General features: G+C 42.9%; 1 protein-coding gene across 11 annotated transcripts in view; it reads right to left on the bottom strand.

Annotated features, from left to right (window-relative positions):
* Positions 1–12,631, bottom strand: part of LOC122542586 (zinc finger protein 609-like) — a 202,272-nt gene extending 189,641 nt beyond the window's left edge. For all 11 annotated transcript variants that reach the window (XM_043680510.1, XM_043680504.1, XM_043680503.1 and 8 more), the window contains exon 1: positions 11,729–12,631. In XM_043680510.1, coding sequence (XP_043536445.1) covers positions 11,729–12,508 — 780 coding nt within the window. In that variant the 5' untranslated portion in view covers positions 12,509–12,631. The remainder of the gene's footprint in view (positions 1–11,728) is intronic.
* Positions 12,632–12,923: the final 292 nt, after the last annotated feature.

Genomic DNA, 12,923 nt, shown 5'->3' with positions numbered 1-12,923 from the left:
CAATCTTGACACTTTATGCAAGTCAGTCAAGTAACATCTAACTTTCAGAGACAATTTATTCAAATACCTAACCTAACCCCATTTTGACCAAAAGATAAAGGAGCAAAATTAGGTGATTCGGCCCTTCAAGTCTGCTCCACCATTCAATCATGACTGAAGACATTTCAACATCATTCTCCTGCTTTACCTTCTTCTCCGTAATTCAATCTAATGGAGAGCCTACTGATCTCTGCCTTAAATACACTAAATGATTTGGCCTGCACAGCCTACTGCAGTGATGCATTCCACAGATTAACTATCCTCCGGCTGAAGAAATTCCTCCTCATCTCAGTTCTAAAGGGTCACTGTTTCACTCTGAGGCTGTGCCCCTGGATCTTAGTCTCTCTGATGAGTAATAATATCCTCTCCATGTCCACTCTGTACAGGCACCTTGGTATTCTGTTGGTTTTGATGAGATCACCCCCCTCTACTTCAAATCCTTTTGTGCTTTAGATTTCCAAAGTCTTTCCCCGCTTACAAAATAGTCTATGCCTCCACTCTTCCTACCAAAGTGCATAACTTCACACTTTCCCACATTGTATCCTATATGTCATTTCATTACCCACTCAGCCAGCATGTCCAAGTCTTCCCCATCTCTTCAACACTAGCAATCCCTCGACCAGAATAATTCAGGACAGTCAACATGATTTAGTGTGTGGGAAATCATGTCTCAATAACTTGACTGATTTTTTTTTAAGTAACAAAGAGGATTGATAAGGGCAGAGCGATGGATGTGATCGATGTGGACTTCAATAAGGAGTTCGACAAGGTTCCTCATGGGAGACTGGTTAACAAGGTTAGATCACATGGAATACAGAGAGAACTAGCCATTTGGATACAGAACTGGCTCAAAGGAAGAACATAGAGGGTGGTGATGGAGGGTTGCTTTCCAGACTGGAGGCCTGTGTCAGTGGTGTGTCACAAGGATCGGTGCTGGGTCCACTGTTTTTTTGCCATTGACATAAATGATTTAGATGTGAACATAGGAGGTATGGTTAGTAAGTTTTCTGATGACACCAAAATTGAAGGTGTAGTGGACAGCGAAGGAGGTTACCTCAAAGTACAATGGGATCTTATCACATGGGCCAATGGGCTGAGGAGTAGCAGGTAGAGTTTAATTTAGATAAATGTGAGGTACTGCATTTTGGAAAGGCAGCTCAGGGCAAGATTTATACACTCAATGGTAAGGTCCTGGGGAATATTGCTGAACAAGGTGACCTTGCAGTGCAGGTTTCAGAGCTCCTTGAAAGTGGAGTCTCAGGTAGGCAGGATAGGAAAAGCATTTGGTTTGCTTGCCTTTATTGGTCAGTGACTGAGTATAGGAGTTAGGTCATGCTGCTGCTGTACAGGATATTGGTTAGGCCACTATTGGAATATTGGCTTCAATTCTGGACTCCCTCCTATAGAAAGGATGTTGTGAAACTGCTGCTCCAGAGAAGACCAATCGTTCTCTCTCCCTCCAGGGCCTGGAATTAAGATGGGGTGGGGGGAATGGGAGAACAGGATGACAATATTGGTGTAGTCAGCAAGATCCAAATGGATAGTTACGATCAGACAGTGTCAGCGGCCACCCAGAACATTGGTGTCTCCAGACGGACGGGCCCACAAGGTAAGATTTTAAACCTTGGTCCCTCTCGCTATTCCTGTATGCCAGACACTGTTCCTTGGTCAATCGCTCTCTATTCTTTGGATTCCTCAAACAGTAATTAGTTAAGTCATGAGACACAGTTTTGCAAACACGCTGGCTGGCAAAGGTTCAAGTCCTCTGCACTGCATTGGGGGGGCCGCTGGGGTGGATTTGGGTTGAAGTTCAAGTCTCCTGCACAGTACTGGGGTTTGAGCCCCCTGAGGTGGGTGTAATTGAGGTTCAAGTCCTCTGCACGATACTGGAGTTTGAGTCTGCTGGGTGGGTTGATTTGAGGTTCAAGTCCTCCGCACTGTGCTGAGGTTTGAGCTTTCTGTGTTTAAGTGGGGTTCCAGCAAAGTGAGAAAGGGGTTAAAGTGGCGAAAGTGGAAGCTCTGCGAATTTTTGTTCTGGGGAAGACAGTGGCTTGGACTGCAGCGCCATGTGGTCTGCTGCGAAGGGCTTTCTCTTGTTATAAGTGTAATTTCAACCAGAGGATGCGAAAAACCAAGAAATGCTGAAACTAAGGTTATACTAATACTTGGGCTGAAAAGGAAAAGTTTCAATGTAAATTGTGCCATGCTGAGAGTGATGTTTAAAAATTTTGGTTTGTTAAAATCCTGGTTCAAAAAATCCTTTTAAGTAACTGTTTTACCTTGAATTAGGATCTCTATTCACTGTATTTTGTGGGCTATGGCATGGGGCAGATTTTGTTTTTACATTGTAATTGTACATTATGTCCTTTCAAAATTATCAAACTTGTAACCTTAAAACAAATTGATTCAGTGCCTTGAGCCCCTGATTTGTTTCAGATTCTACACCGCCTGTTTACACAACAAACCGTTGGGTCAGTGGTCATGCTTTAGCCAGATGAGAGTATTAGATTAAAATATCTTTACTACTGCTGTGTTTTTAATGCAGAGTGTTCACAAAAAGAGTGCACTTTGAGTTTGATGTTTTGTTAAGATTTTAGAGAATATTAGAACTTGCTTAAATTCTGTTAATTATTGTTAAGACCTCACTGACCCCCTTCATATTGCAAACTGATCTCTACCAAAATTGCCACCATAATTTCAACTGTTTTATTTGGTAAGTTTCATTTGGAGGACATTTTTAAAATATTCAGTATTTGTTTCTCATGAATATTTGAAATTTAAATCGGAACTGAAACTGCCTCTTCAATTGCTAAAGCACAGGAAACACTTTATTGTTTCCTTGCTGTTCCAGACTTTTGAAATACTTTTCCTGACAGCTCTCACATTAGCCAAGTATCAATTTGTTAAAGAAAAATAACTTTGATTAACCTGAATGAAGGCACCCGAGGGTTTGATTTTAGGACCATCGATTGTTGTTTATAATTGACTGAATTGTTTAGGCAGTACAATTTAGAAGTTTCTGGATTGTATAAAACTTGATAATGTCATAAATAGTGAACAGAGTAACAGACTTCAAGAATTCAAAGAATGTTGAAATAGGCAGACACAAATTAGTGTAGTTCAATGTGTAACTGCTTTCGCACTGGTAACCACCTTGGGTAAGGAAGGAATGAGAAAGGAAATTTCAACGGCTGACAGGACGACAGGAGTAGATTTCTTTAGGTTAATCTGGTCACCAAGACTCTCTGTTTGCATCATCTGCAAACTTAGCAACAATGCCCTCAGTTCCTTTGTCCATAGCATTAATGTGAATAGTTGTGATCCCAACATGGACCCCTGCAGAACTTGCTGCAGCTTAAGGTTGCCATTCTGAAAGGACCCTTTTATCCCTACTTTCTGCCTTCTGTCAGTCAGCCAACCTTCTATCCATGCCAGTACCTTGCCCTAACACAGTGGGCTCTAATCTTTCTAAGCAGCATGCACCACCATGTCAAAGGCATTCTGGGGATCCAAATAGATCACATCCACTGGCTCTATGTCTAACCTGCTTGTTACTTCTTCAAGGAACTCTGATTTATGAGACATCATTGCCCCTATTTTGAGATGTACTTTCAAGTACTCCTCAATTCCATCCTTAATAATGATCTCTAAAATCATACCAATGACCAAGATCAGGCTAATCAGCCTGTAAGTTTCCAGCTTCTGCCTCCCACTCTTCTTAAACAGGGGTATTACATTAGCCATTTTCCAGTCTTCTGGGACCACCCCTGATTCCAGTGATTCTTGAAAGTTCACCATCAATGCCTTGACAATTGCCTTAGCTATCTCCTTCAGAACTGAGTGCCGTCCATCGATTCAGATGATTTAGCCATCTTTAGATCTTTCAGTTTTCCCAACACTTCTTCCATAGTGACAGCCATGACACTCACCCCTGTCCCTGACTCTTGAAGCTGTGCTATGCTACTGTTGCCTTCCATTATGAAGATTGATGCCAAGTACCTATATTTAGTTATTCTCATTACTGCTTCTCCAGCCTCATTTTCCAGCAGTCCAATGTCCACTCTTGCATCCCACTCACCTTCCCTCATATTTCATCTTCTCCCTCCTTACTGCTTTTTTGTTGTTCTCGGCTAGTTTTTGACAGCCTTGTATGTTTTTTTTAAATGCTGTCCCTGACTTTCCTTGTCAGCATGCTGCTTCTTCCTTGGGATGAATTTCTGCTGTGCCTCCTGAATTACCCAGGGAAACTCCTGCCATTGCTGCTCCACCATCTTCCCTGTTAGGGTCCCCTTCCAGTCAACTCTGACCAGCTCCTTCGGGTCAATGCAGTTACTTTTACTCAACGGCAACACCATTACATCGAATTCTAGCTTCTCCCTCTGAAATTGCAGGGTGAATTCTATTATATTGGGGTCATTGCTCCTACAGGGTTCCTTTACCTTAACCTCCTTAATCAAGTCTGCCTCAATACACATCTCCAAATACAGAAAACCTGTTCTCTAGAGGTCTCTACCACAAGCCGCTCCAAAAAGGATATCGCCAACAATCCACAAATTCATTTTCTTGGGATCTGCTACGAACCTGATTTTCCCAGTCAATCTGCATATTGAAGATCCCCCATGATTATTGGTGCCTTGCTTATATGCCTTTTCTGCTCCACATCCTGGGTACTGCAAGGAGCAAGTACCTAACTCCCATCATGGTCTTTTTTTTTTGCAGTTCCTCAACTCTACTCAGACAGATTCTATGCCTTCCAACCCTAAATCACTTCTTGCTGTTGACTTAATTTCACTTTTATTTTAAAACCAATTAAGGCAAGCCTGCCCCCTCTGCCTGCCCTTTCAATGGGAAAATATCCTTGGATATTTAGATCCCAGCCCTGATGCCTTTGCAGCCACACCTCTGTGATGCCCACATTGTAACCTTTAATTTTAATCTGCGCTACAAGTTCACTTGCCTTGGTTCATATACAGAGCTCATTTAAGTACAACACCCTCAGTCTTCTATTGACTGCCTCCCTTCTCATAGTAGTCCCCTTACCTGCTGTGCCTGAAGTTAACTTTACACGGAGTGCTTAAATCTGAGGGGGGCTGGACAGGAAAGGGGAATTCAAATAATGCAAAAATGCTCCATAATCTATTTTAGGATTATGGCCCCTCACCCTTTGTAATATTGACAGCAGACCAGACCATCGAGGGTGGGCAAGAACTCCATTTTAGTCTTTGCATTTTCCCGTTTCACTGCAACATTCCCAAAGACATGGCAGATCACCCATTGCGCCACCCCCTCCCCATCCCACCAAAGTTACCTCTTTATCCTTCAGAGCAATGTGTGTGGAGATATCCATAGTGCAAAGTTTGGCACAAGCCAAACACAATTGCACAAGGCTTTTCGAGATCACACCCCAAACGTGCAGGAACTTAATACATGCAGGAATGCCTGACAGTGAACTGTTACTGTGTCTGTGATATTATGGAGTCAGCAAAATTAATTTCACTTTTACATTTACAGACAGATACACACTCTCAACTGATGGAAAGCAGGTCAGGATTAAGTGAGTATCTGATCTCTGGCAGATACTTTCCCAACTTAAGCCCAAGAGACTCCAATATTGCAGGAGGCCCAAAAATAAACAGACCAATCTGTCTAACATAAAATCAGTGTGGTAACCCCACAAGAATTCAGACATGATTGTATAATATAGACAGCAACTTTGCCATTGAATCATCACTGTTTACAAAGAGTAGCTTTTATTTGTCATTTCTGCCATATACAACAGATACAGTAAAAACGAGACAGTGTTTCTACAGGAGTGAGGGCGCTACATGGACACCACCATACACGGCATAAAATGCATAAGTACAAAACACTCAAGGCTGAGGAAAGCCCACCTCCTCCTCTTCACCCCCCCATCCTCACCACATTCTACAGAGGGTTCATTGAGAGTACCCTGAGCTACTGCATCACTGCTTGGTTCAGGAATTGCACAGTCTCACATTGTAAGACCCTACAATGGATAGTGAGGACAGCGGAGAAGATCATCGAGGTCTCAGTACCCTCCATTACAGGGAGCATTCACTCTCTGACGGTCAGACTGTGCAACAGTTTCTTCTCTGAAGCCACTGTATGACTGGATTCTTTCCCACCTGAAATTCTTTGTATGACTTCAAATTGCTGCTAGAAGAATGTCTATTATTTAGCATTTTTCTATTACATTGTCTGTAATGGAGGGTACTGAGACCTCGATGATCTTCTCCGCTGTCCTCACTATCCATTGTAGGGTCTTACAATGTGAGACTGTGCAATTCCTGAACCAAGCAGTGATGCAGTAGCTCAGGGTACTCTCAATGAACCCTCTGTAGAATGTGGTGAGGATGGGGGGGGTGAAGAGGAGGAGGTGGGCTTTCCTCAGCCTGCACAGAAGGTAGAAATGCTGCCAGGCTTTCTTGGTCAAGAAGCTGATGTTGAGACTTTATCTGTGCAGACTATACAAACTAGTGACGGTAACTACAGCAGAAATATCATTTCCCACTGAGAACGTGTATTAGGTATGAGCAGGTAGGGAAACAGTTAAGTTTTGAGTTTTGTGAAACAAAAGGTTCAGCTGAGCATAACTCAGATCAGATAAGAACTTGCAGTTAACAATGGGGTGCTGGAGGCAAGGTTAATGGGTTAACAAGGTGGAAAAGCATTCATTATGTAGAGCCATTTAACAATATTGAAAACATTCAGTATGGGAGGTCAGTTAACAAGGTGAAAAGTATTCATTATGTGAAGCCAATTAAGATTAAGAACATTCAATAACAGATGGCTTAGTCTTTACTATTGACCCTTGCTGATTGTAACAGTCACCCAATCAATATGTATGTTGCCTTATCTGGATGCTCCTCCCTGTAAAATGACGACATAACTCATTAAGAAACTGCTCTTTCTCCCTCCAACTCTATTTTGATTTAGTCCCTACCCTCCCCCTCACTGTTTTGATCACACAGCACTGCCCTTTGATGTGAAGGGCAGTGTTTGTCACTGGCCACCCGGGTGTTTTCCTATCTTCCTGGTGGTGGAATTTGAATAAAGATTTGTGCACTTTGTGTCTTTCACTGTGTCTCACACCTGCGCACACACACACACCATAAAAAGAAAAAAAAAGAAACTGCTGTTCCAGAGAAGACCGTGAACTCATGTCTCTGTGCACATGGGCGATCGTTCTCTCTCCCTCCAGGGCCTGGAATAAAGATGAAGGAGGTAAAACTACGTTGTGTCTCGGAGTGTTTTGTTGCAATTGAGGGGAAACAGGACAACACCACCATTTCTCACACTGGTAAGCCAGCTCCTTCTGAGGGGCTTTTCCCCCAGGTCACAAGGAGGTTCGGATTGCTAGTTGCTGCACTGACTAATGTCAAAAAGATCACATTTGTTTGAGGTTCTCTCCACATAACGCAATTATAATTTCTGTCTGGTCATTTAAAGAGATACAGCTCTGCTAACGTAATCGACAGTCAATGGAGGATTCAGAAACAATCCATCAATGCCAAGTGTAAAGAGTGCTCAGGCAGCACACAGGTCAGGGTGCACAGCCTGGTGCTGTCTGCCTTACGAGCTAGTGATCTCCACTGTGTAATTCCTAGTTTAGAAACATCCAGTCTCCTGCCATCTCTTCCTCTCTCTCTATTTTGACATGACGACATGTATCTTTGAATGGACTTTCAGCAAACGATGCCTCAGACTCGATGATAACGCAAGATTAGAATGGACAAACCCCCTTGATCGTGTCATATACAAAGCAACGTCCAGCCTATTAATTTAGCAGTTTGCTCACTTGGTCCTTGCACTAAGACTATAAGTGGGGCTTTGCTTGGAGCTGCCAGATGTGATGAATGCCTGCTGACATCACAGGTGCTTCTCAAGCTTCCACAGCTGGCGAAAGCTGTTTGCCACAAGCACTGAGGCTCAGGGGCCTTTTGCACACATTTCAGTCATGCATCATTGCATTACTTGCCCTAAACAATGAAACTATATTTTCCAAAATTACAAATAAAATTTAGCTGATTCCTGCAAAATGCTCAGGTGCAGAATTAAACGTAAGTGGGGTCCTTGGATCTAGGGAGACACAAACATGAACTGTGTTAATAGCAGCATCAAACATAGTGTTCTTTATTCATAACATGCACTAAAAAAAATGAGTTCTCCAGGCTGGCTTACAGACATTTTTTGTGCCTTGCTGTGAGAAAAAAAATTCATCAGATAAGAGTTCTAGAAAAAAAGGGCAGCCCTGGAAGAGGGAAGATGGGTCACAAACATGAATCCATTCCCTCACTGCATTTATAGAAGGCCATGCTGGTTTTTAAGAGCTGTCCACAAGATCGCAGATTAATTAGTCATTCCAGATAAAAATTTTAAAAAATCAGTCTGAGGCCGGTAAAAAAAAGGAACTGACGGGGTCCAATGGAAAAATTTCAAGGGAAACTCAACACTGGGAACAGTACAGAAAATCTGCAAATTATGTTCCAATCCTCCTGTCTTCAAGTGACTTGAAATGTGAAGAGTTTGAAGGGAGAAAGTCAAAGATGAATGCCTGGTGGGCAGAATGGCCTCTTCCTGGGCTGTTGATAAACAGGCTGATTGAACTGCAGAGATGGAGGAATTTCAATATTCAACAGAGCCCATATGTCAGACCACAGTCTGCACTAAATTATCAGACTTAGTGGAGGGAGACACAGCCAACAAATTACTTAGAAACAGCTCACTCACTGTCCAGCTGAAAATCAGCCTTCACCAGTTCAAAATTAAACCCAAGCAGTTGAGCAAGAGTTGCAGCCCTTCCTCCAACACACTCATCATCATGACTGACCCTCTCAACACAGATTTCTTCGCATTTTACCTCTCTAGACAGTAACATGAATTCAATGCTCCATTATTCAACTCGCAACATCCATCATTTTGAAGTGTCTATTTTATTCAGACATTTTTCATTGAGGGGTGTAAATCATTTAGATTCTCTTGAATTTGTCTTTGTCCTGGGGAGTCAGTGCTGGTCTCACATTCCTCACTGCAGTAAATAGGTAGTTAGATATGCTCTGTGGTCAGTAAAAGTAGAGAGAAGAACAGTTAAACCTGACCTGGGTGGGCAAGCATTTGAGGCAATGCCAGGAGTCAAATGTCTTGTAACATTGTTATTTGGCAATCGCAGGTTCTGAGAGAGACTACAGACAGTACCATTTGTTTGATAAATAAAGGTTGACGACAAATCAGCTTTCATACCCAATTTTGTTTCATCCACTCCAGGGAAGCCCAACCACAAAATGAGAACATAGTCAGTATCAAGAAGTTTAGTTCGACATAAAATAAAGGTGGATGTACACACAAGTTCACAGGGCCTGTGTATGGGGTCCTTCATATGCAACCTCTGACAGGAACCTCATACAAACCTGGAGCTCCCAGTCAAACCATAACACACAGAAACTGCAATCTATTTACTGCAATGGTGACAGGAAGGAACAGCTTGCATCGCTCCAGCACTCTTCAGGACATCAGGTTTGACAGTCAAGAATGTATAATTTATGTATTGTCACTGTTCTAATCTAGGAAAATGCAGCAGCGAATCAGCACATAGCAAGCTCCCAAAAACAGCAATGAATAATTTAATATTTCTACATCCACATTCCATGAATGACATTGACAATCTCAGACTGCCCAAGTGGCAATTAGAAGTCAAACATGTTGCTGAGGGTTTAGAATCACATGCTGGCTAGACTGGTTAAGGACAGCAGATTTCTTTCCTTCAAGGACACGAGTGAACTAGATTTTGTTAAGTTTGTTTTTTATTCTAGATCTTTATTAAATTAAATTTCACTGTTTGCCATGTCCCCAGAACTGAAGCCTCGGGATTACTAATCCAGTGATATAACCACCACACCGCTACGTTCCCCCAGCATCAACTATTTCTGTGACATCAGCTATGGGATGAATGTTGCTCACAATATCAGGGAGCTCTATCCACTGCTCTTCAGCAAACTAATACCGTCAGATCTACCCAAGTAGTAAGTGGGATCTTGGCTTAAAATCTCTAACCTAAAGCTGGAACCCCAGGCGATGGGAGCACTCAATCTGAACTGCGCTGGAATGTCAGCCATTGTAATTGTAGGCGTGAGTGTAAACCTATGAACTTCTGAGAGGTAACAGTATGACCACTGAGTTTAGGCTGACTTTTGCTCTTGTAGTTCACAAAAGGTTGAGCAAACTAGGGTAGGGATTGCAACTGTATGCAACTAGGATCCCAAAAATTGTTCAAATGGCTCTGGATAAAATTCCAGCAATCATCTGCAAACCAGGTACAGATCAGTCCAAAAGCATGAAAAGGATGGTGGTAAAATGTCAGATGCTGGAAAGATGAGGCTTTAAATATTCAGCATATCAGTTCTGACAAGAAAATTGCACAGCAACATTTTGTTCAGCCCCTCAGCAACCCCTCCAAGGGCATTTTATCCCAGCCCTGGAATTACACACAAATCTCGAATGAAGCAGATGAGATAGGGCCCATCCCTAAAATACCGCTTCTCATCTCGCCACAGATGCTGCTCAGCTCAATGAATATCTCCAAGCACTCCGGCTGCAGCTTTTCAGCACAGGTTGTATGTTGTGTACTGCTTTGACCAAAGGCATAGGAATCCAACGTTGCACACAGTGCAGCACAATTAAACCATTATCAGCACCACTACAGAGAAGCAATCAGCCCTTTCAATTCAGTCCCATTCAACACCATTTCCATACTAATATTTCTGGTGTAGGATTCACTATTAGGTTAAATGAGTTGGATTCTCTTTCAGTCCCAACTCAAGCAATTAGATTTACTCACAGCATATATAAGACTGTGGCAACAAGTCACTGTAGTATAAATCTGACTAATCAGATAAACTTGCAATCCAACACTTACTGGCTAATTGCAACACATCAGCCCCCTCACTTAAGAATTCGCACAGAGGCGACACTAAACAGCAGCACTCTCCAACAGACTGCAAGAATAAACCTAAATCCCAACCCAAGTCATTTCAATAGACAGCAAGGTGCACCATCCTCACAGAGAGGCAGCCGATGGATTTAAGTGTCAAACATAACTACAGTACTACCTCCGAGCCCCTCTGGACCTGGTGATTGAACGTTTGAAGTGTAATTCAAGTATCAGGAAATTTCAAAAACTTGTTAACAATGCAGCATCATGAAGCTGACTCTTTAGTTGTCTCAACTTGCTTTGAGCAGCTGGAGTATAAACAGGTAAATGGTAACCTTGTGTACAGTGCATGCACTACCCAGTTATTTGTACCTCTCACTGGGAGAGATTCAGTCTCCATGCATCAACATCCCCAATGAATGTTCATCACAGTCAAACAAAGTTAAACAAAAATGTGCAAGTGAACCCAACAAAAAGCAGTCATTATAGAAGAGTGCTGACAATTTGGTCTAACCATGCTGTAAGGGGTCTTGAAGAAGGAGGGTGACTCTTAAATAGATTTCAGGACATTGCTCACTGGCTGGCTGATACACACAATGGATCAAGCAATTGGCTTCACATTACTTGAAACAGAAGAGGTTTGTCAAACCAGATCTCTGCTTAGGACATCAGGTTAACAAGCTGCAATCTCCTGACTGCACTGGGATTTTGTAGAACATTTAAAACTACCACTGTTCTTACCTTCTCTGTTTTGATCTTCTTCAGTGGTCGACACTCACTTTCAACTTCCTCAGACTCTGTTTTAATTCCCAACAGGTTAGATATGGTGTTGCTATCCACTGGTGCATTTCCCAAATCCAGCACTTGACCCGTAGCCCCATCAGGGCAGCTTGTGCCTGGAGCACATTCAAACGAGCTGCCCTTTGACCCTGACCCCAACCCTAGCTGTTGTGCAGCATTTGCATCATTTCCAGGGGGAGGCTGCACAACTCCACTGCTCTCACTTTTATCCTTTTTGCTTTTGCTTGATCCACCCTCCTTATCCTTTTTCGATCCAGCTCCATTCCGGACAGTTTTTGGGCCCTTTTCGGACCCTTTGGATGTGCTGTTGGAAGACCCCAGTCCGCTGGGATTTGTCAAATCTCCAGAACGACCCTGCATCTCTTTCTTCCCATTTCCTGATTCTCCCAGTGTGTAGAGGGAAGCAGCAGACACAGATTTACCCCCATCCTTTGCACTCTTATTTCTCTTTGCCTTTGATTTGCTCTCCTTGGCCTGAGGTGCTTGAACTGGCGTGACAAACTTGATGTTCTCTGGCAGAGCCGCCACTGCACTCGGAACTGGGATGCTCCCATCTTTCGATCCCGACATTTCCATTTTCTGCTGATCTTTTTCTAAATCTGCGTCCAAGTCAATGATTAAATTCCCAACTCCGATATCCCACTCATCCCCACTGTCGTAGGCATCAACAGCATTCGAATCCGCACCTTTCCCAGCTGAACTGCTGCTGCTTAAGGACATCTTAGATTCACCTTCCTTGTGAAAAGACTTCTTTCTCTTCTCAGTGGCCTTGGACTAGTGCCTGTGTGTTAGATTCTTATCGAAGCAACCTCACAACCTCTCCGTCGATGTGAGTGCATCATCGCCTGGAAAAGGTAAGAAATTGGGTGTAAGAATAAGCGGATATCAATGAACAGAAAATTACCTGTGCCAGTGAACACTGATCCATGCAGAAACATCAGGATGTCAAGCTACCAAATCCCAAAACACAGAAAAGCACAAAGTACCAGCTGGTGGGAGAGTACAAGACAATGATGGGCAAATAGCAAGAGGGTGGTGAGAGACAGAAACGTCAAAACCGAGAAGTTGGGTAGGCTGCAGACTTCTTAAGGCAGAATGGAGCATGAAGGATTAATGCTGCTTCTGGAGCAGGTGG

The sequence above is a fragment of the Chiloscyllium plagiosum genome, chromosome 40 (assembly GCF_004010195.1).
Source record: "Chiloscyllium plagiosum isolate BGI_BamShark_2017 chromosome 40, ASM401019v2, whole genome shotgun sequence".
In the NCBI taxonomy this organism is placed as follows: Eukaryota; Metazoa; Chordata; class Chondrichthyes; order Orectolobiformes; family Hemiscylliidae; genus Chiloscyllium; species Chiloscyllium plagiosum.
The sequence above is the reverse complement of the archived record's forward strand: the minus strand, read 5'-3'. Positions and strand labels throughout refer to the sequence as shown.